The sequence below is a fragment of the Vulpes vulpes genome, chromosome 14 (genome assembly GCF_048418805.1).
Source record: "Vulpes vulpes isolate BD-2025 chromosome 14, VulVul3, whole genome shotgun sequence".
Taxonomy (NCBI): Eukaryota; Metazoa; Chordata; class Mammalia; order Carnivora; family Canidae; genus Vulpes; species Vulpes vulpes.
This window is the reverse complement of record NC_132793.1, coordinates 101,608,453-101,629,311: the sequence shown is the minus strand read 5'-3', so window position 1 is coordinate 101,629,311 and position 20,859 is coordinate 101,608,453. Positions and strand designations below refer to the sequence as shown.

General features: G+C 46.9%; 1 protein-coding gene across 2 annotated transcripts in view; it reads left to right on the top strand.

The window, feature by feature from the left end:
- The window catches only part of CRTC3 (CREB regulated transcription coactivator 3), a 98,534-nt gene that overhangs the window by 68,249 nt on the left and 9,426 nt on the right, over positions 1 to 20,859 (top strand). For both annotated transcript variants that reach the window (XM_072737342.1, XM_072737341.1), the window contains exons 5-11: positions 41 to 103; positions 2,180 to 2,280; positions 8,883 to 8,918; positions 10,602 to 10,687; positions 12,408 to 12,457; positions 16,560 to 16,777; positions 19,437 to 19,735. In XM_072737342.1, the coding sequence (XP_072593443.1) occupies positions 41 to 103; positions 2,180 to 2,280; positions 8,883 to 8,918; positions 10,602 to 10,687; positions 12,408 to 12,457; positions 16,560 to 16,777; positions 19,437 to 19,735 (853 nt within the window). The remainder of the gene's footprint in view (positions 1 to 40; positions 104 to 2,179; positions 2,281 to 8,882; positions 8,919 to 10,601; positions 10,688 to 12,407; positions 12,458 to 16,559; positions 16,778 to 19,436; positions 19,736 to 20,859) is intronic.

Below are 20,859 nucleotides of genomic sequence, written 5' to 3'. Positions count from 1 at the left end.
CATATTTACTTTTTATGTCATTCTGGTTTTTTTTTTAAAGGCAGCAGCACCCTTGGAAAGAAGAAAAGCATCCTGGGTTTAGGCTGACATCTGCACTTAACAGGTACCTGGGTTGATTGCTAGTGGAAAGAAATGTAAAGAAGAAGACCATTCGATTTGATTGTCCTGATGTTCTTTTTATATCTTCCAATTGCTAGAGATTATTCGTGTCACCTGTGTTTATATGAAGTATTTTTTTTAAAAAAAAGCCTGACTCTCCCACCATTTACTGAATGTCCGCACAGACAGTACAGAATACATTGATGGGGTCCCAAGGGTAGTGACTATGGGGTTGGCTCTTACCTTGTGACTTTGAGTAAGTTACAGCTTGTTGCTCAGTTTACTCACCTAGAAAAGGAAGATAATAATACTGCTGTTGAGGAATGGTCATGAGGATCATATATGATCTATAATAAACAGGGAAGCATTTGCACTCCCCAGCCTTAACTAGTATCTTGATCACTCTGGGCCGGGCTCCAGTGTAAGTGTTCTACATAGGACATTTTTTTCAATCCTGACAGCATCCTTCAAGAATGAATATTATTTTCTGTTTTAAGAGATTAAGTGATACACGTTGTCCAAGGCAACGTAGCTAACATGTGATGGAACTGGGATTAAAAAAACCCAAACATTCATAGTGCAAAATACAAAACATACACAAGAGAGAAAAGCATTGCCAGTGCCCACCCTTCCACTTTTGTCCTTATCCACACATTGCCATCTCCTTTCTTCCATACACCCCCCAATCCCACCCCACCCACCCCTGCTAGATAGAGTATTGCACCTGTAAATACCTCTAACAGGAAAGGTTGACAAACTTCTTTTAAAGAAAACACAATCACAGTGCCATTATTACACTTAAAATCAACAGCGATTCTTTCATATTATCCAATACCCATCCAATACCAGGCTGTTTTCAGATTTTCCTCGTTGCCTCTCGACATTTAATTGATGTTCTCTTACACCTCTTTGAATCTATAAAGGAGCTGAAATCCAAACCCAGGGGTCTCTGATCCCAGGCCCTGTGGTCGTCCTGCTGTCTCACACAGGTTGCAAACTGCCTGTGCCCTCATCAGAACACGACACCACCATGGTGCCCAGTCAGGCCACATGGCTTAATGGCCATGGGAGGCTGTTACCTGGAATAGACCACAGAGTAGCATTTTGGGCTCATTTGAAGTCTCTCACAAATTCTTTTTATGGCAGATAGTTTGAGCCTTGGATGAGAAAAATAAGTAATTATCTCTTAGAGTTAAGGTTATGTAGAATGTGGAGCCATCTGGGAGAATTTCAGAAATTTGTTGTAGATCGATGGTTCCCAAACTTTTTGTTTTAGGACTCCTTTACAGCCTTAAAAACCACTGAGGCCCTCAAAGAGGGTTTGCATATATGGCTGTCCCTAATGGTGTTTATCTATTGCTATTAGAAATTAAATTAAGAGATTTATAAAAGATTCTTGCTAATTTAGAAATTTTAAAAATTGCGATTATAAACTCATTACTGTCAACATAACAGATACCTTCTTTTATACTTTCTAAAACAAGAATTTACTGAGACGAGTGGCATTCTTGTACCTTTTACGAATCTTTCAAAGATAGCTGGATCCTCTGTGTATGCATTCTGTCCGTGGCGACCTTACAACATCACATATCTGCTGGAAACTGCAGTGCTCATAAGAGAATGGGAGCAGAAGGGCAAAGAACATCTAGTATTATTTTCAAAGCCATCTCAACCTTGCAAGCTCCCAGAACTGCTGCTGTAGATGACCCTTCATATACAAGAGGGTTTTTTTGTCCGATGGAGAGAATCTGGTGCAGAGAATGTACTGGTCCCAGCTGTCCTCTGAGTTGCAGGAGAGAACAGGAAGTTCCATAGGGGAAGTGGTGAGGCCAAGGTCTGGGTTGTTGAAATAGATCATTATACCATTGCCTTTAGAGTGTAAGACTCTACAGGTACAGATTAAAATCTTTGGGATGTGGGTGGTCCTCAGAGGCGGTTATTGATGTTAGGGACTTCAGGTAGGTTCAAACTCCTCAGCTTATGGATGCTTGACTTCTTGCCCATTGATAATTTTCAGCAAAGAATATTGCGTTCTCACTAAGGAAAAATGGATTTTCAGACTCTCTCCTCCTCCCCTTAGGACCAATTCTGATTCCGCTCTTCACACGAGTGCTCTGAGTGCCAAGCCCCAGGACCCCTATGGAGGAGGAGGCCAGTCTGCCTGGCCTGCCCCATACATGGGTAAGACACACAGGCCCACCGCTAACAGCATCTGTGCTTTTCTCGTTCTGTTGGCAATGACTCGAGTGCCAGGATATGGCCCTCAGTCATTACCTCTGTCAGCCACGTCAGCCGCTCTGATGTGTCTTCCTGTCCCCATCTTCTTCTTTCTTATCTATGCTAGCCTACCTGACCAATACTCTTGGCTTTGTTGTCATTTCCATGGGGCCATCCTTGATCTTCCTCCCCTTGCCAGCCCAGAACCACCCACGTCCTTCTAACATTCCAGAGTTCCTCCATGGACAGGCCTGTCTTGTGCCATTTAACTGCCTTTCTCATGGGTGTACATCCCTCCTTCTGCCCAGTGTAGATTTCTTGAAGTCAGCATCCTAATGGTCTCACCTTCAGCGTGGGTGCCCCGCATGGAGGAGCCCTCAGTGATGGAGAAATCGCACAGTGGCTTGCAGTCATGGAGCCCTTGCTAGAACGCACTCTAGGTGATGACATCCAACCTGCCAGGACCCCAGACTGGTTCACTAAAACATTCCAAGCCTGCCTTTCCTTCTGGGGTTGATAATCCAGCAGGAACAATGGTCTGGAATTACCTGTTTCATATGCAGATTGACTCTTGTCCACAAATAGTTAGGGCTAGGTGTTTGGTCTTAAAACAGGGGAATGAATAAACCTTGGTCAAAATAATGGCAGCCTTTCTGATTTTCTTTATTTGTTAGACCATTTGAACCCTAAATAGTCTCTGTTAGGAGAAAGTTCAATGTCTCATTTCCTTGCACATAGTAGTGGTGGAATTTAGTAATACCTGTTGCTTTATTCGTTCCCATGTTGCAATTCATAGATGATTGTCTTTGCCGAAGCAATCCCTTACGTTTCAAGTGTGAGAGTTTCAAAAGTCTGTCTGGGCCGCTGAGCACTATTTCCACCCATGGGAATGTGAGCATCAAGCTGGGAGTAATGTGGGAATTGGACAGGAACCTGCCACTCACTGCTTGAAGAAGTGGGGTCTGTGGGGAGATGGCGCTGGTTTGGCTTCAGGAGAGGCAGAGATGGGAGCATATAAACAAAGCCTAGAAAGGCAGAGACTGTGATCAGTGGGGGTGCCAGTAAGGACAGCAACATTCTGGTCTCCCTGGACTGGGAGGGAACCAGATGGATGGGTTTTGACCCTGGAGCCCCGGATACAGAGCCGCCTTTCTGCCTCTGCCATTCCTTCATTTCTGTTGTCCTCTCTGCAAAGTTTATGCTTCTGCAGAAAGGGCCAGAGGCCTAGAGAGCAGAAGGCAATCATAGGGAATTTAAATAAAGAGGCTTTCAGGCCTGCCTGCAGAGAGAAGAAGTGAAGGAAGGGATTAACTGGGTGAAGTATTATTTATGCCAGGCGCCCGAAGCTGGGAGGGAAGAGGTGAGAGATGTCAAAGGAGTGAGGAGGAATAACGGCAGAACAATGGCAGCCTTGCTCCAGGCAAACGGGGCAAAAAGGAAACCTGGAGCAGAATTTCTGAGTTGACTTGAGAATCAAGGTGGTCCCTCCTTTTTCATTCAAGTCAGCGGTGAGAGATAATGGGGCCCCAGCATCCAACAGGCATCCATCAGGCGTGGAGAGCAGGCAGAGATCCAGCGCAGAGGGCCGAGCCGTGTGCCTGCTTCTGCACAGTTGCCGTGCAAGTATAGCACAACTCAGAAACACATCCAAATATGGATGTGTTTACATGGGAAAGCCAGTGTGTTTAAAATATTACTCAAGTCTCCAAGGATGGGGATTATTTCTGGAGAATTATATTTGTTGGTGGGAGCTATTTTAAATAGTTTTGTATATTTTCTCCCTGTAATTCATTAAAAGTTTTTCATTTTCCTTCCTTTCAGATTTTAAAAATATCGGCTAGCTTTGCAAAAAGCTATTTATTATAGAACCAACCAAATAAAGTAAAGATTTAAAAAGTGATGGGAAAATATCATTGAAGCCCAGGATTCAGGCTCTGTAGCAGAATAGTAACTGCTCTTTGCCTGGGAATCCTTCCCGAGCTCAGTGATGCAGCCTCTCTCCCCTACCTGTTGGTCTGTTTGCAAGCCCATGATAAGGGAGCATCTGCTCTTACTTAACCACATGAGCAATGATAGGCATATCCTTGAGGAGGAGTTTGTGTCCCCACAGAATAAAGCCATCAGTCTGATAGATGCTTAGTAATTTTCACAGTGGTTATTGGGTTGCATGACAATTAGGCGTCAATTGTAAGTGGCTGATGTAAATGACAGAAATAAGCTTACACAACCAGACAGGATTTTTAGTTTCTCTCTTCTCATTTCATTATCCAGAATCTATGAAGAGAAGCAATGACCTGATTTCCCTGGTGGCAGGTGTAGTTTGCCTTTTCACACGCATACTGCCAGGCCAGCGTCAGGGCTCCCTGTGAATCTGGCTCTGTCCCACAGCCTAGGACTGTCCCCTGACCGCCCTCCATTCCCCAGCTCCCACGTTGTCGTGGAGGTGGGGGCTGGCGTGGTCCCTGTCCTTTCTGGAAGCAGTCTAGAACTCAGGACCAAGAGTGTGGGAGAATTGTCTTCTCTGCACCCACAGCTATAGATAGATCATGAGTTATACCAGCTTCGGGAACCGCAGCCCTGAGCTCCTCCCCTGGGAAAGAGGCATGTCTTGGACCTCAGGGACCTGCCACCAGGCAAACGCTGTGACCTGCTTGGTTAAGGAGAAGATCTAACATGCAAACAACCCTGAAGGAAAGGAGTCTGTTAAATGACCCCTGATTGCACATAGAGGACGGAGAGGGGGAGGCATGAGGATCCCAGATCTAAAGATGGGCAAAAAGCGTCACCCAGGTGGCAAGAGTGCCTGGATAGGAGGTGGGAGCTCCAGAGGCTTGTGGTGAAGGGACCTGCCTCTTGCAGCGTCCCTGCTCTGAAGTCTGGCTGGAGCAAGGAGTTTAGACTTGTCAGGCATGGGAGCGGGCAGAGGGCACATGGGCCATGTTGCTCTTACAGGGTCAGCACTCCGTGGCTCTGAGGCCTCTAGGGTGCCCGGAACACAGATGCAGCCTTGGTGTGGCGGTCCCATAGCCCCATGGGACTGATGGGAGTGAGTTTCCTCTGTTTCCAGATGTCCAGTCACAAGCATTTCCCTTTTTAGTTTTAATGCTTTAGTTCTAGTTGTATCCTATGGTCTTTTTAAAATCCAGTCATAAAACCCAGGCTGGGATATGTTGGTTCTGTGTTAGATTGGCACCAGCATATCAGTTCTCACCACTACAATTCTTCTGGTTACCTGAACTCTAAACCTGGCTGCCAGTTGCCTTCCATCACCCTCCTTCCCATGCCCCTGACACCATTCAGCAGCCGAGTCCCAGGCCTGCTGTCTTGTAGCGTGCCTCAGAGCTGCCTATCTTCTGTCCTCACTGCCCCTGCCCCATTTCTTCTTGCCTGGACTAGTCTTCTGGTCTCCCCTGGTGACTCCATGCTTTCTCCTCTCCATCCCTCTCACACCCCGCTGCTGGAACACTTTCTCCAAAGCCTGGCCGTAACGCTGTCCCTTCTGTTCCCTGCATCATGCCAAGTTACTGGCAGATTCCTTTGGACCGGCCTCATCTGCCATGCCTCCCGTCCTCTGCTCCTGCCAGATGCCATTCTTGCCCTCTCACCTCCTGTTCCTCTCCTCCACCTTCTTCTCCCATCTTTACGCTGGGGTGTCCCCTTCAGCCTCACTTCCCTGTGCCTAAATCCCTCCAGCTACAGCAGCTGGACATTCTGGAGGCACACAGGCCAGAGATCTAGTCCAGAATTTGCTAGCAGTGTGATCTTGGGGGTGCTCACAGTGCTTGCCTCAGGGCTGCTGTGAGGACAACACGTAGCACCTCAGAGTGGTGAGAAGCCTGGCACACAGGAAAGGAACAGTAGTGCTGGCTCTTAGTATTATCATCCTCGTCGTTATCCTTCAGGGCCTAACTCGGATGCCACCTCCTCCACGAAGCCTTCCTTCTGTTCCAGTCTGAGGGAGAGGAGTGGCACTGATAGAATAGCATGTGGGGTGTCAGTTTTATAAGGTCACCCTCAGTCGGTCCTCATGTTCCAGGGGCAGGTCAGCCTTACTGAAGGAGCCCAGGGTGGTTGGGGTCTTGATGATGAACAGAGATGGCAACATACCACACCTGATGGCTGAATGAAGCTTAGTTTATTATTTTTACCGGGATGGTCACTGTTTCATGGTCAGGATGGTCAAGCTCCCAGCCCTTTCCTGAGATGAGGGCCCCAAGGAAGCCAAAATAGAATCAGAAGTTTCTCTACCTTCCTTCTGACAGTACCAGTTGTAGAGCTACACGTTTTGTCTCTCTGCACCTCATTTTCTAATATTCTGCTCACCTTGCTTTGTTTTCTGTTTTTTAAAGATTTTATTTTATTTATTTATTTTCATTAAGTGGGTTCCATGCTGGGTGTGGAGCCCAATGTGGGGCTTGAACTCATGACCCTGAGATCAAGAGTCAAATGTGTTACTGACTGAGTCACCCAGGTGTCCCCTTAAGATTTTTTTTTTTTTTTACCCCCTTAAGATTTTAAAGTAATCTCCACACCCAGCATGGCACTCAAACTCACAACCCTAAGATCAAAACTTGCATGGTCTTCCCACTGAGCCAGCCAGTCAGCCCTCACTTGCTGTCTTTGTTTTTGTTTTTTTGTTTTGTTTAAATATTTTAATTATTCATGAGAAACATACAGAGAGAGAAGCAGGCTCCCTGTGGGGACCCCGATGTGGGACTCGATCCCCAGACTAGGATCATGCCCTGAGCCAAAGGCAGACACTCAACTGCTGAGCCCAGGCATCCCACCTTGCTGTCTTTGGACTTGTTGAATTGGGACGAAGCTCTAGCCTGGTCCAGGTAGTGTGCCAAGGACTATCTGTGGAGGTCCTCAGAGGTGATGGTTAAAACCAGATTCCTGGGCCCATCTTCACACTCCCTGAATCAGTTTTTGAGGCTTGGGCCCATGAGGCTGCATTTTAACAAGCTTACCCAAGTCTTTCTGTGCCCTAAAATAAAATCTTAAATTACTAACTTAGGTTCTGTTTCAATGGGCAGAGAGAAACTCTGTCTTGAGTGGTGTGCTTCATTCATCAACCTGTTAGTGCTTCTGGGGATTCTTTTTTTTTTTTTTTTTTTTTTGCTTCTGGGGATTCTTAATGTTGCTTCTGCCCTTGGACTCCACCGAAATTATCTGTCTTCTGCCTCTTTTAGAGAATTTGCTGCTGTGTTCCAACTTCTCACCTGCACTCGACCACCTGGGCACACCTAACACTCCCTCCATGTGGGAACTCAATGAATGCATGTTGAATGAATGACCATTAGACATTTTGTTTAAGCTGTAGAGGCTCATCGGGTTAACTCAAAGACTGAGCTTCTTCAGAAACTTATCTAAACTTTAAGCATTTCAGTATATTTAAAGGCTCAGAACTTAAAACTTTGCCTGATTTTATACTGAAAACTCATTTAGTGTATTTGATTGCTCCAAGGATGGTAACGTATCACATTCTTGGCATAATTCATTCGTTTTAGCTTAGAGCAGTGGGAAATACTGTACTTTGTCATCTGCAGTTTGTTTTATGGATTAGAAATATTTGATTCAGCCAGAATATATTCCAAGCCAAATTTGTAAGACTTTGTGAACAGCTATCATATGCACTACTTAAATTGAGACTGCAGATAAATTTCTTTTTAAAATAACTTGACTATTGCAAGCAATATATATATAACAACATACAACATGGAACTTCCATGTCTCTCCCTCTAGACACACAGGGTAAGCACAAAACAGCCATGTAAACTTTTGGAGTTACCTGCCCTTAGCCTCCAACTTGTGAGAGTTTTGATCCGTATTTCTTTATTTTATGATTTGAATAAAGTTTCAGACTTTGTTCCTCTTTCAGGAGAGAGGCAATAAAAAAAAAATTAAGACTGAGATCATTTTTTTTTTTTTTTTTTTTACTGAGATCATTTTAAAAGAAAAATAGAAAGGAGCCAACTTTAGATTTAAATAGGCCATACCTATTTTATTTATTTATTTATTTTTAAAGATTTTATTCATTTATTCGTGAGAGACACACACACAGAGAGAGAGAGAGAAAGAAAGGCAGAGACAGGCAGAGGGAGAAGCAGGCTCCATGCAGGGAGCCCGACGTGGGACTCGATCCCGTGTCTCCAGGATCACACACCCCGGCGAAAGGTGGCGCCAAACTGCTGGGCCACCGGGGCTGCCCTGTACCTATTTTAAATTTAGTAGAAATGCTGATGCACCTTGTATGAACATCAGTGTACCAAAATTGCCTTGGAATTTTCACAATTCTATTTCAAATCCGAAAGAGTCACTAATAGGGCAGCCTGGTCGCTTAGCCCCGCCTTCAGCCCAGGGCCTGATCCTGGAGACCCGGGATCGAGTCCCATATTGGGCTCCCTGTATGGAGCCTGCTTCTCCCTCTGCCTGTGTCTCTGCCCCCCTCTCTCTCTGTGTCTCTCATGAATAAATAAATAAAATCTTTAAAAAAAAGTCACTAATTCTTAGATAAATGAAATTGAAAACACCACATAAAAGTGTGTTGTTTTTTTTCTCCCTAGGTTTCTGTGATGGTGAGAACGATGTACATGGAGAAGGTATGAACTGCTGTCACCTACGGGCGCTGAGCAAGACGCTGGCCACAGTGCCTCTAGACTCCCTTCATGCTCCTTCCTGCTCCTGTTTTTAGTACTTCCCCAAGTGCCGATGGCGGCTGATCAGTTGACTTTTCTGAGAAGCTGTATAAAATCCAGGCTAACCACAATCAAGGGCACAGGAGAGGAACCATATACTTAGATCACAAAAGCTCCTTGTCATCTGAGTCCCCATAGTCCCGTGGTCACAGGGTTGTGCAGGGAAGCAAAAGTTGTAACCACATGAAAATATTAATGAATCAGTCACCTTAAACCGTTAGTTATCCCAAGACCCTTTCTTTCTCAGCTATCTGCCTCTTCCTATTTAGAAAGTTTTGCAAGTCAGTAATTGACACACATAAGTAAACAATGCGAGAAAAAGGCAAATTGATTGCAAAACGAAATTGCAGATCTTGTAGAAGATACTGTGTTTCATAGAGCCAATTGATGTTGGAGATCTACTGAAATGACACTCAAAAGCCACTGACAAATGAGAATGACATGGTTATTTTATTCATTCAGCACCAGCACTGGTTTTCTTTCTCTGAATCATTATAGCCTGAAATTTAACTGGACCAAATAAGCTTTTCAAAAGAGAGTGGCTTTGATACCAGGATGAAGAGAGTCACCTGGGAGTGCTGGTGCAGCTCAGAATTTCCAAGCAGACATGACGGCTGTCTTCCTGGCGCTGAGTAGGCTACCTGTAAAGAGCGTTGCATCTCAGAATTTGCTCAGCAACTTTGGTCTCTGTTTCACATGACCTTCTGGGGTCTGTTATCCTTGGGTACACAGACTATCCTGTGTGGGGCTAAGACAGGACAGCCATGACACATGACAGTTACACGGGAGCCTATGTGGTCACCAATACCTAACGGCACTTGTAGTTCCAAGCAGTCACCAGTGTCTCTCGTGATGCATCCTCTTCCTGACATCAGATCCTGTGATCCTTGTTTCACCTGGCCAGATTGAAAACCTTGGAATGGTCCCTTGGCACAGAGCTGGCCATCCAACAGCAATCCCTCAAGCCCTCTGGGTTCTCAGTTACTGTCTGTACCCTGCCCCAGCCCATCTCCAAACAGCCTCACTGCTGCCCTGTCTTCCTTATGGCATTCCTCTTGACTATCCTCATTTTGTCTCCGCTGGACCACTGTGGTCTCTCCCCATCCTGTCAACTTCCACACTCTCCTTGCCAAGCTTGCTGGGCCTCAATTTGCCTGGACCTTCTAAACTTTATATCCTGCCACTCTGTTACTTATGCCATGCTCCACAGAGAAGAGCCGCTTGACTCAGTGGTCGCTCACTGATTCCTTGCTTCTAAGCTTTTTTTTTTCTTATCTCTCTGTCTCAGGAATGCCCTCTTCCCGTGCCTCCAAAGGGTTTTGCTGGGTGCCTGGCTGCAGAGGCCCACACTGTCTCTTCCCTGTCTACACTGCAGCGGCCTTGTGCCCCTGGCTGCTTCTTGGGGTCCTGGGCTGAATCCATGTCCTACTCCTCTGTGGGGTCCCCACAGACATGTTCACAACCCATTCTCTAGTAGACAGTCAATACATATATATCACGAGTCATTTTTTTACAAAGATAATTTGGCTGAGGGTGGGATGGCTGCCTTCTAAATGCAGTGAATTTGCTTTTTCCCCCTCCTTTTAGTGCTGTCCTTCCCTGGCCCGTTGAAAGAAGAGAATCTGTTAAACGTTCCCAAGCCACTGCCAAAACAACTATGGGAGACAAAGGAGGTAGGGGAGCAGTCTGTGTTCGTTGTCCCTGAACATTTACACCTGCGAGGTCATTGTAAAATCCTTCAGTGGAGAAAATAAGAGGGATGGAGGAAAAGGAGGTGAGGACGTCCGGGGACAGAGATGGAAGAAAGTATTAGGGAATGATGGCTTAAATGAAACTGACCACAGTTGTGCTGATGAATCAGTGCAGTGATCTCTCGACTTATGCTTTTCATGTGAATTTACTTATTCAGAAGAACCTGTCTATCCTTCACACCTCGTGCATGTTCCTAAAAGCACAAAGGCCCGGTCATCAGTCTTAGGCAGATTGTTCTGTTTTACAGCCGGACCTCCTCCCTGTCACCAGCTTCTGTGCAGAATTGCTGGTTCACCAGAGATCCCTTTCTTTAATCAAGGCTATTTGACCTGAGTCCTTGGGGAGTCAGTATATAAGTCATCTGTTTTCTGATTTCTATGAGCCTCTGAGTACTTGCATGCACAGCCATGCCAGCTGACCTCCACTGTGGTGCCCTCTGGAAACCTCACCCACTGTAGGAGGGAGGCCCACAGGACTTAACTCGGCCTTTCTTCCTGTAGGGGAGCTGTGTTTCCTTTGAAAGAAAACAGGTCATCTGTTCCAGCCATGAGTGATGCTCTGTTGCAATGGCTTGCACTCCTCTAAGTATCCCCATCTGTCCAGGGTTCTCCTTGGTCAGGTTCCAGTTTGCCAGACCTATCAAAATCATCATTAGCATTAAGGGTGGGCTTCAAAGGGTTTTTGTGTTTGTTTTTGTGTTTGCAAACAATGCAAGATGTAAAAGCAAGATGTATCTCATGTTTCATTGTTTTGGTGGGGAGAGGGAGATATAATTTAAAGTCTATGTACTTAGGGGCACCTGGCAGGCTCCCTCAGAAGAGCACGTGAGACTATTGATCTTGGGGTTGTGAGCTCGAGCCCCATGTAGGGTGTAGCGATTAACTTAAATAAATAAGCTTAAAATTTTTTCACAAACTTAAACACAGGAGGAACAGCCATACTGTTTTTGTGGCCGTGGGAGGCACAGGTGGCTTTGGAGGCTTGTATCAGAGACAGCCCTATCTTCTCCAGCAAAGAGGGCCATGGTACCCACTCCTCCCCAAATTAGGGACTGCTCTCTCTAGAAGAAGGTGCTCATCCTAGTTCTTATGGATTTGCAGCGCTCCATAAATCATTTCTGGGAAAGCAGCTGAGTCAATGGTACATTCATTTTTCTCAATGTCTATTTACAGAGCCCCTGTGGCCAGGAGTTCTAGCTGCAGGGATACTACAGTGAACAAAATTAGAACCCCTGCCCTGGTGAAGCTTATAGTCTAGTGGGAATATGTGTTTCTTTCTGACATTAATTTCCTCCTCCTTCACTCTTTTTTTCTATTTTCTTTTCTTCTGAAGCCAATTGAAAAAAGTAACGTTTATTTATAAAAGCTCCTTCTATAAAACGTTGGCCTTTTTGAAGGAAACAATATTCATCTAGAAGATAAAGTAACAGGGCGAAAATTAAGAAAATTTACTAATGTCATGCGACCCTCGTGCCAGGGAAAGTCTAGTCCAAGCTGAAGTGGCTGCTGTGTGTGGAGGCTCCTTACTTGCCCCAGCTCTCACCTGCACTGACTGGAGCCCCAATACCCGTACAAAGGCACTTTTAAGAAACTTGAATTTGACTTGATGGTGAAGTAAGCCCAGGTTTCTCTCTCTCCCCAGATTCAGTCCCTGACAGGGCGCCCTCGATCCTGTGATGTTGGAGGTGGCAAGTAAGTAGTATTCTTTCTGTTTGTGGTCCAGAGACCAATTGGCCTAAAGATTTTTTCCCCTTCAAAGGAAAGTCTTATTACGTTGCCCCCAAACTCCGAGAAACTTCACTTGTTATGTGTAACTTGGAAGTCAACTGAAGGTTCATAAAAGCAACAGCTCCCCTTGGTGCTCATATTTTGTTTGTTTAAAGTAATGAAATCACATAAGGGCACTAGAACTGCCGTGAATACACTTGAGAATAATACAGCCAAGTGTGGGTAAACCTGCAGCTCGGCCATGAAGCAGAGGTGGCATCGGGGGACTGCAGTGGCTGAGGGCCGCAGGGTAGGCGTTGGGGGGGGGCCACACAGACTGAGGGGCTGGCTGCGGGGTGGGCACTGGGGGGCCCGGGACAGTGTCAGGCTGCCTGGCAGCTTCCTCATGCACAAGCCGATGGGCAGAGTGTCTGTGAATGTCCTTCATACCACTGAGCCATCCACTTAACGCGTGATAAACTTCTGTGGGATGTATTGTACCAAATTTTTTTTAAAAATCAGCAAAAGAGGAATAAATAGGAAAATGTGCAAATATAAAAGGGAGCTTATAAAGCCACTAAATAATGAGTGTATTTAGTAGTGTACAACTTTACTCCCTAAAGAGTGAGGGGCCTAGCGTCACCTGCCCTGGACTCAAAGGAAGGTTGGAATCATCAGACAGTCTTGAACCTGGGATAGCACTACCTGTCCCATAGCACATCCAGGAAAGGACTCCAGTGGGTCGTAGGTATATTTGGAAAGTGACAGCTTGTATTTCTGGCGAGCAGAGAGGAACCCTTCTGAATGCCACCAGTGACCTGGTTCACACCATCCCTGCTGTGTGCCGCCGCCCCGCCTTCCCCACTTCCTCCCTCTGCCTTTGTTCCTGCCTGCCGCCCAGCAGTCAAAGAGAGCCCATCCGCTCTCAGGGTGAGCAGCTGGGGGTTCTCAAGTCCATTTTTCTAATCCATGACCTTTAACCTCATAACCTGTCTCCTCTATCCAGCCAACCTGAAAGACAAGTTATCACATTCAGTTTTTCTACAACCAAAACTTCTTCCTCATTCGTCAAAATGGACACCTTTCCTTTTTCCCCACATCCTCCCAAGCCTGCATGGTTCTGCAAGTCCCCCTACCTTACCAGGAAAAGGGGGAGGCCACCAGGAATGAAGGCTCAGCTTCCCTCCCCACCCTGTCCTCCCAGAGACACAAGTATCCTCCCAGCCAACACTGACCACCTTACCCTCCCTAGCCCTTGTCCACCCTGGCCTTTCTGAGGTCTCTCCCTCCTGCCCATCCTTCCCTCTCCTGGTGTTCAGCCTTGCCTGCTCTACTAGGTTTTCTCTCTGTGTTTAAATGTACTGATTAAGGAATCTGCATGGAAAAATTCCTGCCTTGGCCCTAAGTTCCCTTTTAGTTACTTCCTTCCTGCTCATTTCCAGAAATTTTTTTAAAGATTTTATTTATTCATTCATGAGAGACACAGAGAGAGGCAGAGGCACAGGCAGAGGGAGAAGCAGGCTCCCTACGGGGAGCCCAATGCAGGACTCCATCCCAGGACCCTGGGACCACGACCTGAGCCAAAGGCAGATGCTCAACCACTGAACCACCCAGGTGTCCCTCATTTCTAGAATTCTTAGCTGCACTTTTGAAAGAGTTTACTCTTGAGTCTTCCTCTTCCTTACTGCTTGTCCACTCCTCAACTGACTGTGGCTTGGCCTCCACCCTCACTGTTCCAAGGGAACTGTCCTCAAGAGATGTCCCCATTACACGTCCTCTTGTCCTGTGGAAATTCAGTATCTAAGAATTCGTTATCGTCCATAGCTCCCACCCTCATCCCCAGTCTACTCACACCCATGTGTCCCTAGGCTAGTGTCCTTATGCTGGAATATTGGGAGTCCTTCTCCAATACTGCCTTAAGTGTCCCTAGGCTCCATCCCTGTCTCTCCATTCCCATGCTCTCCCCTTTCCTCCTTTGACTACTGAGCAGCACCAGCCACCACTCACCTCCCTGGCCCCAGGCTCTGCTCCTTCTGCCCGTCCTCCCTCCCCTATCCATTAGCCACATTGTCCTCAGAAGGATTATGTTTTCCCCTTCTAGCCTTCCCTGGCTGCTTGTCAGGGTGTGTTCTCTGCCCACCTGTCCAGCCCCACCTCCCTCACCACCACCCCTCCTGCACTTGACCTTCCTGCCGTATTTCCTGCCCTGTCTCAATTCCTTGGGCATGCTGTGTGGTTTCATGCTTCCCTGCTTTGCCCATGCCATGAACTCTGGCTGAAATGGTTTTCCCACCTAGATTGTCTGGGTCCTCGAACTCAGCCCAGGAGTATCCCAGGGAGTGCCCCAACCCACTGGTTATCCCCTCCAGACCTCATGCCACCAGGCTAGGTCACTGTACTACACACTTGTATCATATGGCTGCCTCCCTGCCTTGTCGGAGTCTCTCGAGACCCTAATGCCTGTGGCTGGTCCCTGAGAGGTGCTGTGTAGACAGCAGTGCCCTTGGTTGAATCCATGACCCTTCCCCTGCTCCTTAAGAACAGCTCCTTCCTCCAACCACCTTCATCCAGCCATTCCCCCCCTCTTTAGCTTCACTACTCTCTCCCTGGGTGAGACCTGGACCATCCCTGCCTCACTCTCGCTCCCTTACACCACCCTTCACACTGACCACAGTGGCATTTCTAAAATGTCATCCTGCAGCTTACATTGGGCTCCCTACCTTCCAACAGTCCCTGGTCCAGAGTCTTCAGAACAGCACGGCACCTTACCCTTGTTCACTCCACCCCCTCCTACCTGGTCTCCAGCCACCCACCCCTTCCTGGCTCTGCCACGACAACCTGGCCATGTCAGACTGCTTCCTTGAAGCATAAACTCCCTGTCATGTGCTTCGTAAAGTGTTCTTTTACCAGCCCATCCGGAGATTGGCAACTCTGGCTACTGTGTTCCCAGCATCCCTCGTCCCCGATAGGCATCCCACACTTTATCATCCCTGACCCCACATGCTTCATTCCACATTGCTTGCTTTGCCACGGGTCTGTTTCTCCTGCCTGCCTGTGAACCCCTAGAACAGTGCCCCTCAGACCTAGGCTAGGCGGTCCTTCCCAGAGCCCCACCTTTTAGACACCTCACTCCCATGGAGTCTGGAGTCCAAGGGGCCACCAGGGAACACACCACCTGCCCAAGGGGTGACGGGGGATGTGGAGTGTGGCCAGGGCTTGGCCTATAGGCTGGGATAGCTCCATGGGTGCCCATGGTGAGGGGCAGGCTGGGAGGGAAGAGATGGTGATGGACCCAAGGACCACGGCCACCTCCATATGTCCCAGTGCAGAACTTAAAGGAGCCAGAGGATTCTCTTAATCTGGCCTTCCAGGCTATTATGGAGGTATAGTTGTCAGGACAGAAACAAGGAACATGGTTCATTTAAGGGTTTGTTAATTAGATCCATAACTTTGAGAAGCTTCAGCAGATGGTATGTGGGCCTCCACACACACTCTTGCTCCAAGCCTGCAGCCATCGGGTGGGCCTGACTGCGAATCCAGACACTTGGCCCATTCGTCCTTATGCCACCAGCACTCAGCCCAGTGCCTGGCACACAGTGACCAGCCAACCGGCAGATTTGGATAAGTGAATAGCAACATCTCTCTCTCACTTTACAATTTATGAAAACTAACTAAATATATCTTGGAAGGTATCTGCCTGATGCAGAAAGACTTTTTTTGGGGGGGGGGGGGGTGGGGAGATACTTTTAAAATCTAGCAAAAAGAACCATACAAAGATAAAGCAGGTACTCACATTTTATATAGGGCTTTATATTTTTTCAAAGAACTTTTGCATCCATAGTCTGATCTGGTCTCGGAAAATATTTCTGTAAAGTGGGCATAGATGACATCCTTAGTCTGATGTAACAGGTAAGGCAGTTGCCCTTCAGAAGGGTTAAGCCAAGGATGCAAGTTCTCAGAACGAGAGAGAGTCAAAGCCTACATAAGGACTTCGATGTTTGATACCCACTGCCTTTATTTGACAAGTATGTTCTGTTCCCCAGCAACCAAATGCACTTTAGAAAGAAATACTCTTTTTTTTTTCCAGTGCTTTTCCACACAATGGTCAAAACATAGGCCTCTCGCCCTTTTTGGGGACCCTGAACACCGGGGGGTCATTGCCAGATCTAACCAACCTCCACTACTCCGCACCCATGCCAGCCTCACTGGATACCAGTGACCACATCTTTGGGAGTATGAGTGTGGGGAATAGTGTGGGCAACCTGCCGGCTGCTATGACTCACCTGGGCATAAGAAGCTCTTCTGGTAAGTGTCCCCTACTTGGTAAGGACTGTGCCCATGTATGTACCCTGGTGACTTAATCATAGGTGGTCTCCCATGAATTGTTGAATGAGAACTATTGCATCTGAGTGAGAGATAGCTATGTACCTGTTCTGACAGAACAGGTGGCTCTTGACATTTCACTTTGGTGATCTGTTTCTGCTGGATTCAGTGAGCTCTGGAGCACCTGCTAAACTTCATTCTTTATTGCCTTCACCAGCCCAGGTATCCTGGGACTTGGAGAGTAAGATGTGAAAGTCAAGACAAAAAAGCAGCCATTCCATTCTGTGTTCACTGAATATTAGTGGCTCTTATCAACGTATGATGATAGTTATAATTACAGCTATCTCTCTAGAGCCCTCTGATTTTCCATTGGATTTCAGAAGAGAATATTTTGAATTTTAGAAAATGTATAATGGATATGATAAAAATGTTTTATACTCAACAGACAGATATATTAAATAGAAATTACCACAGTTTAAAATGATTCGTTCAGGGGTATCCCTGGGTAGCTCAGAGGTTTAGCGCCTGCCTTTGGCCCGGGACGAGGTCCTGGGGTCCTGGGATTGAGTCCCACATCGGGCTCCCTGCATGGAGCCTGCTTCTCCCTCTACCTGTGTCTCTGCCTCTCTCTCTGTGTGTCTCTCATGAGTAAATGGATAAATCTTAAAAAAAAAAAAAAAAAAAGATTTGTTCAAATTTCCAGAAGTGCTAACAGGTCAGCACATGACTATATTACAGTGCTGCCCATGATGTGACTTGAGTGTTACCATACCAACTTTGAGCACCCACAGCTCAGACCCCATGTTGAAACATGACTAAAAATACTTGAACCCTAATAGATGCTCTTGTCAATATCAGAGGCAGGGTTGATCTCTTACTCCCAGTCCTGTGGTCTAGCCCCCGGCTGTCACGGTCCTGAGAGCTGTGCTGTGGATGGTGATGTGGTGTGGAAGGGGTCCCCAGTGATGGTCCATCAGTGGGAGGGCACCTGCTGGTTTCCACTCTGGGTTCAACATGATGTCCACGCAAATCAGAATTCACCACTCTCATGAGAGGGGTCCCCTTTGGAGTGGTCACCTGGAAGGTTCTCTAATGCTTACACTGGTACTGCCCATTGTACCACATCATCCTAGGTTTGAAGAACTGATTTTAGAGATAACCTTTACTTACTTCGATTATTTTATTATCCTGCTGCTCTACCAAGCGTCCTGGTGAATTCTGTATAAACAAGGACACCCAAGTCACATAAGTAAAGCAGCATCAGCACTTAACTCCCTGGGGTCTTGAGGAAGCCGGCATTCTCCCGGGCAGCCTTTGACACTTTGCTTCAGCTGAAAATCCTCTGTTTCTCACTGTGTATTATTTTCCTCAAAACATTATTTATTAAAAAAAAAAAAAAACAAAACATTATTTATTGTCCAGAACCAGTATCAAGTGTTTATAGTTTCTAGGCACTCCTTAAAATGCATGGTATACAAAGTCATACTTTTTTAAACTTGCTTGAGCTTTCCTTCCAAATGAGTGGATCTGTTTCTTAACCTAAGCTCACATCTCTAGCACTGATTCTTACTCGAGCCAGCCACATCTCTGGGCTTTCCGTGGAGAATTTCACCGTGGGATAACTGCATAGGGCTTTATCAGAAACATCTTTCCTGTGTTTAAAAAAATCATTTGCCACCAAAAAATGCTTTATTTTGTCATTGCTCCATTGCAGTAACTTTTATCTAACACTTAGTTTTTTATGAACATAAAAGAACACACAGTTGTATGCACCCCGACTACTGGTACCAGAATTATGGGCTGAACTTTGAAACATGGGCACTGCCTTTTGAGATACACAGAAGCATCATTAACTCATGGAGCAAAGCCACTCCATGCCAGGTCCTGTGCCAAGGCTCTGGCAGGATGCAGGACAAGGTCCCTGGCCTCTTGGAGCTTAAGCCCTAGCAGCCTCTGTCATGTAAATGCCATTCCCAAACCTCTCTGTCTGCTAAAATTCACATCCCCTCCCCTCCAAATAAAACAAAGCACCAACAAAAATTTCATTTTCCGTGAATTGGAATAGACTGTGATGAGCAACTTCTCAGGAGCCAGGAAAACAAAGAGAAAGCAGGAGACATGGGAGGGGGCCCCTTCCTGTGACTCCCTGTGTGTTCAGGGTATTTACAGGGTCCCCTGACGTGGTGCCCCAGAGCCTTGACGCTCTGTGAAAGGGTGCACCCTGAGAATAGCAGAGGATCTGGGCGTGGTACCTGGGACAGAGGCATGGGTGGTGGGGGGGGTGGCTTTTGGGGGGGTTCCAAACAGTCTGTGTGCACAGCCCTGGGGTCTTCTTGCCAGGCTGGGGGCTGACTATGCCTTGGCCTCTGCTCACCCAGTCCCACCTGCCCAGCGGCTCTTCACACGCTTCCTTGTAGTCAGACTCACTGTCACCCTGCTGCCACCAGCCTTGAGTGCCAGTGGGTCCTTTCCCTGCCATGGGTATATCTGATGCATCCATGGTAGGAGGGCCGCCCCAGTGTCCCCCTCACACAGAAGTCCTCAGAGCTGGATAGGAAAAAGTTAAGGTTTCTTTCATCTTTGGAAACAGAAGCTGTAGCCTACAGTTCTGGCAAGTAACTGTGCTTCTGGTGTCTTGTAGGTCTCCAGAGCTCTCGGAGTAACCCGTCCATCCAGGCCACACTCAACAAGACAGCGCCATCCTCGTCCCTGAACAGCCACCCACAGGCGTCCACCCCCAGCGCCTCGGCCCTTCACCCATCCCTCCGGCTCTTCTCCCTCAGCAACCCGTCTCTCCCCACTGCAGCCATGAGTGGCCCCTCCCGGCGGAGGCAGCCCCCAGTTAGCCCTCTCACGCTCTCTCCAGGCCCTGAAGCCCATCAGGGTTTCAGCAGACAGCTCTCGGCCACCAGCCCTCTGAACCCCTATCCTGCTGCTCAGGTGAGCACAAACCCACACACAGTCCAATGGGTTGAGGCACATGGGGCCAGGATGGAGGCCCCCTCACCGGGTGTAGCCCCTGGGGTCTCCAGTGCAGTCGGCCAGTCCTGGCCTATGCCTGAGATCAGAGAGAACAGGGATCCCTGGGTGGCGCAGCGGTTTGGCGCCTGCCTTTGGCCCAGGGCGCGATCCCTGGAGACCCGGGGTCGAATCCCGCATCAGGCTCCCGGTGCATGGAGCCTGCTTCTCCCTCTGCCTGTGTCTCTGCCTCTCTCTCTTTCTCTCTGTATGACTATCATAAATAAATAAAATTAAAAAAAAAAAAAAAAAAAAGATCAGAGAGAACAAGTGTGAGCGAAGAACTCAGGAAGCAGTATTTATCTCCTAACAGCACATTTGTTATAAGGATCACTGTTTTATAAACAACACACAGTGTGCAGTCATAACTCACAAACCTTGGCTTTGGGGATGGTAAGGCATAGAGAACATGACCCAGACATGTCTCAGGTGGCTAGGAGAGACCAGGCTGGAGTTTTTTAATTGGTGTGGAAAATTATCCATAACTGAGTCTGTATTTTAAGCCACAGGGGAACTCTAAAGAAGACACTTAATACCTTCCTGAAGCTTTGATATTGGATTAGACCTCTTCCCTGATTATGACTACAGATTTGAGAAGCAGTACTTTTACTGCTTATGGAACAATAGGTTTTATAATAAGGATCAGGGTCCTCCATAAAAGCACCTAAAGAAGTCTGTTCAGAAAGACGCACATTTTTGGGGCACCTGGCTGGGCAGTTAGTAGAACATGTGACTCTTGATCTTGGAGTGGTGAGTTCAAATCCCACGTTGGCCATAGAGATTAAAAAGTAAACTAAAACAATTTAAAAAAAAGGAAAAAAAGCACATTTTGAAGTCGCAGTCCTGTTACAGGAATTCAGATGTCAAAACATCATATTTTGTCTTGTTGACTTTGTTTTTATTCTGAGCTCTTAGGGTGGTTCTTACCATAATCATCAATGAATATATTTTCAACCTGTTGGTCCCTCCCTAGTACATTGTGTCATCATTTGCTCCCCACCTCACCATAAATGAGTCATTATTAGGCAAACAAGAGTTGACAACCC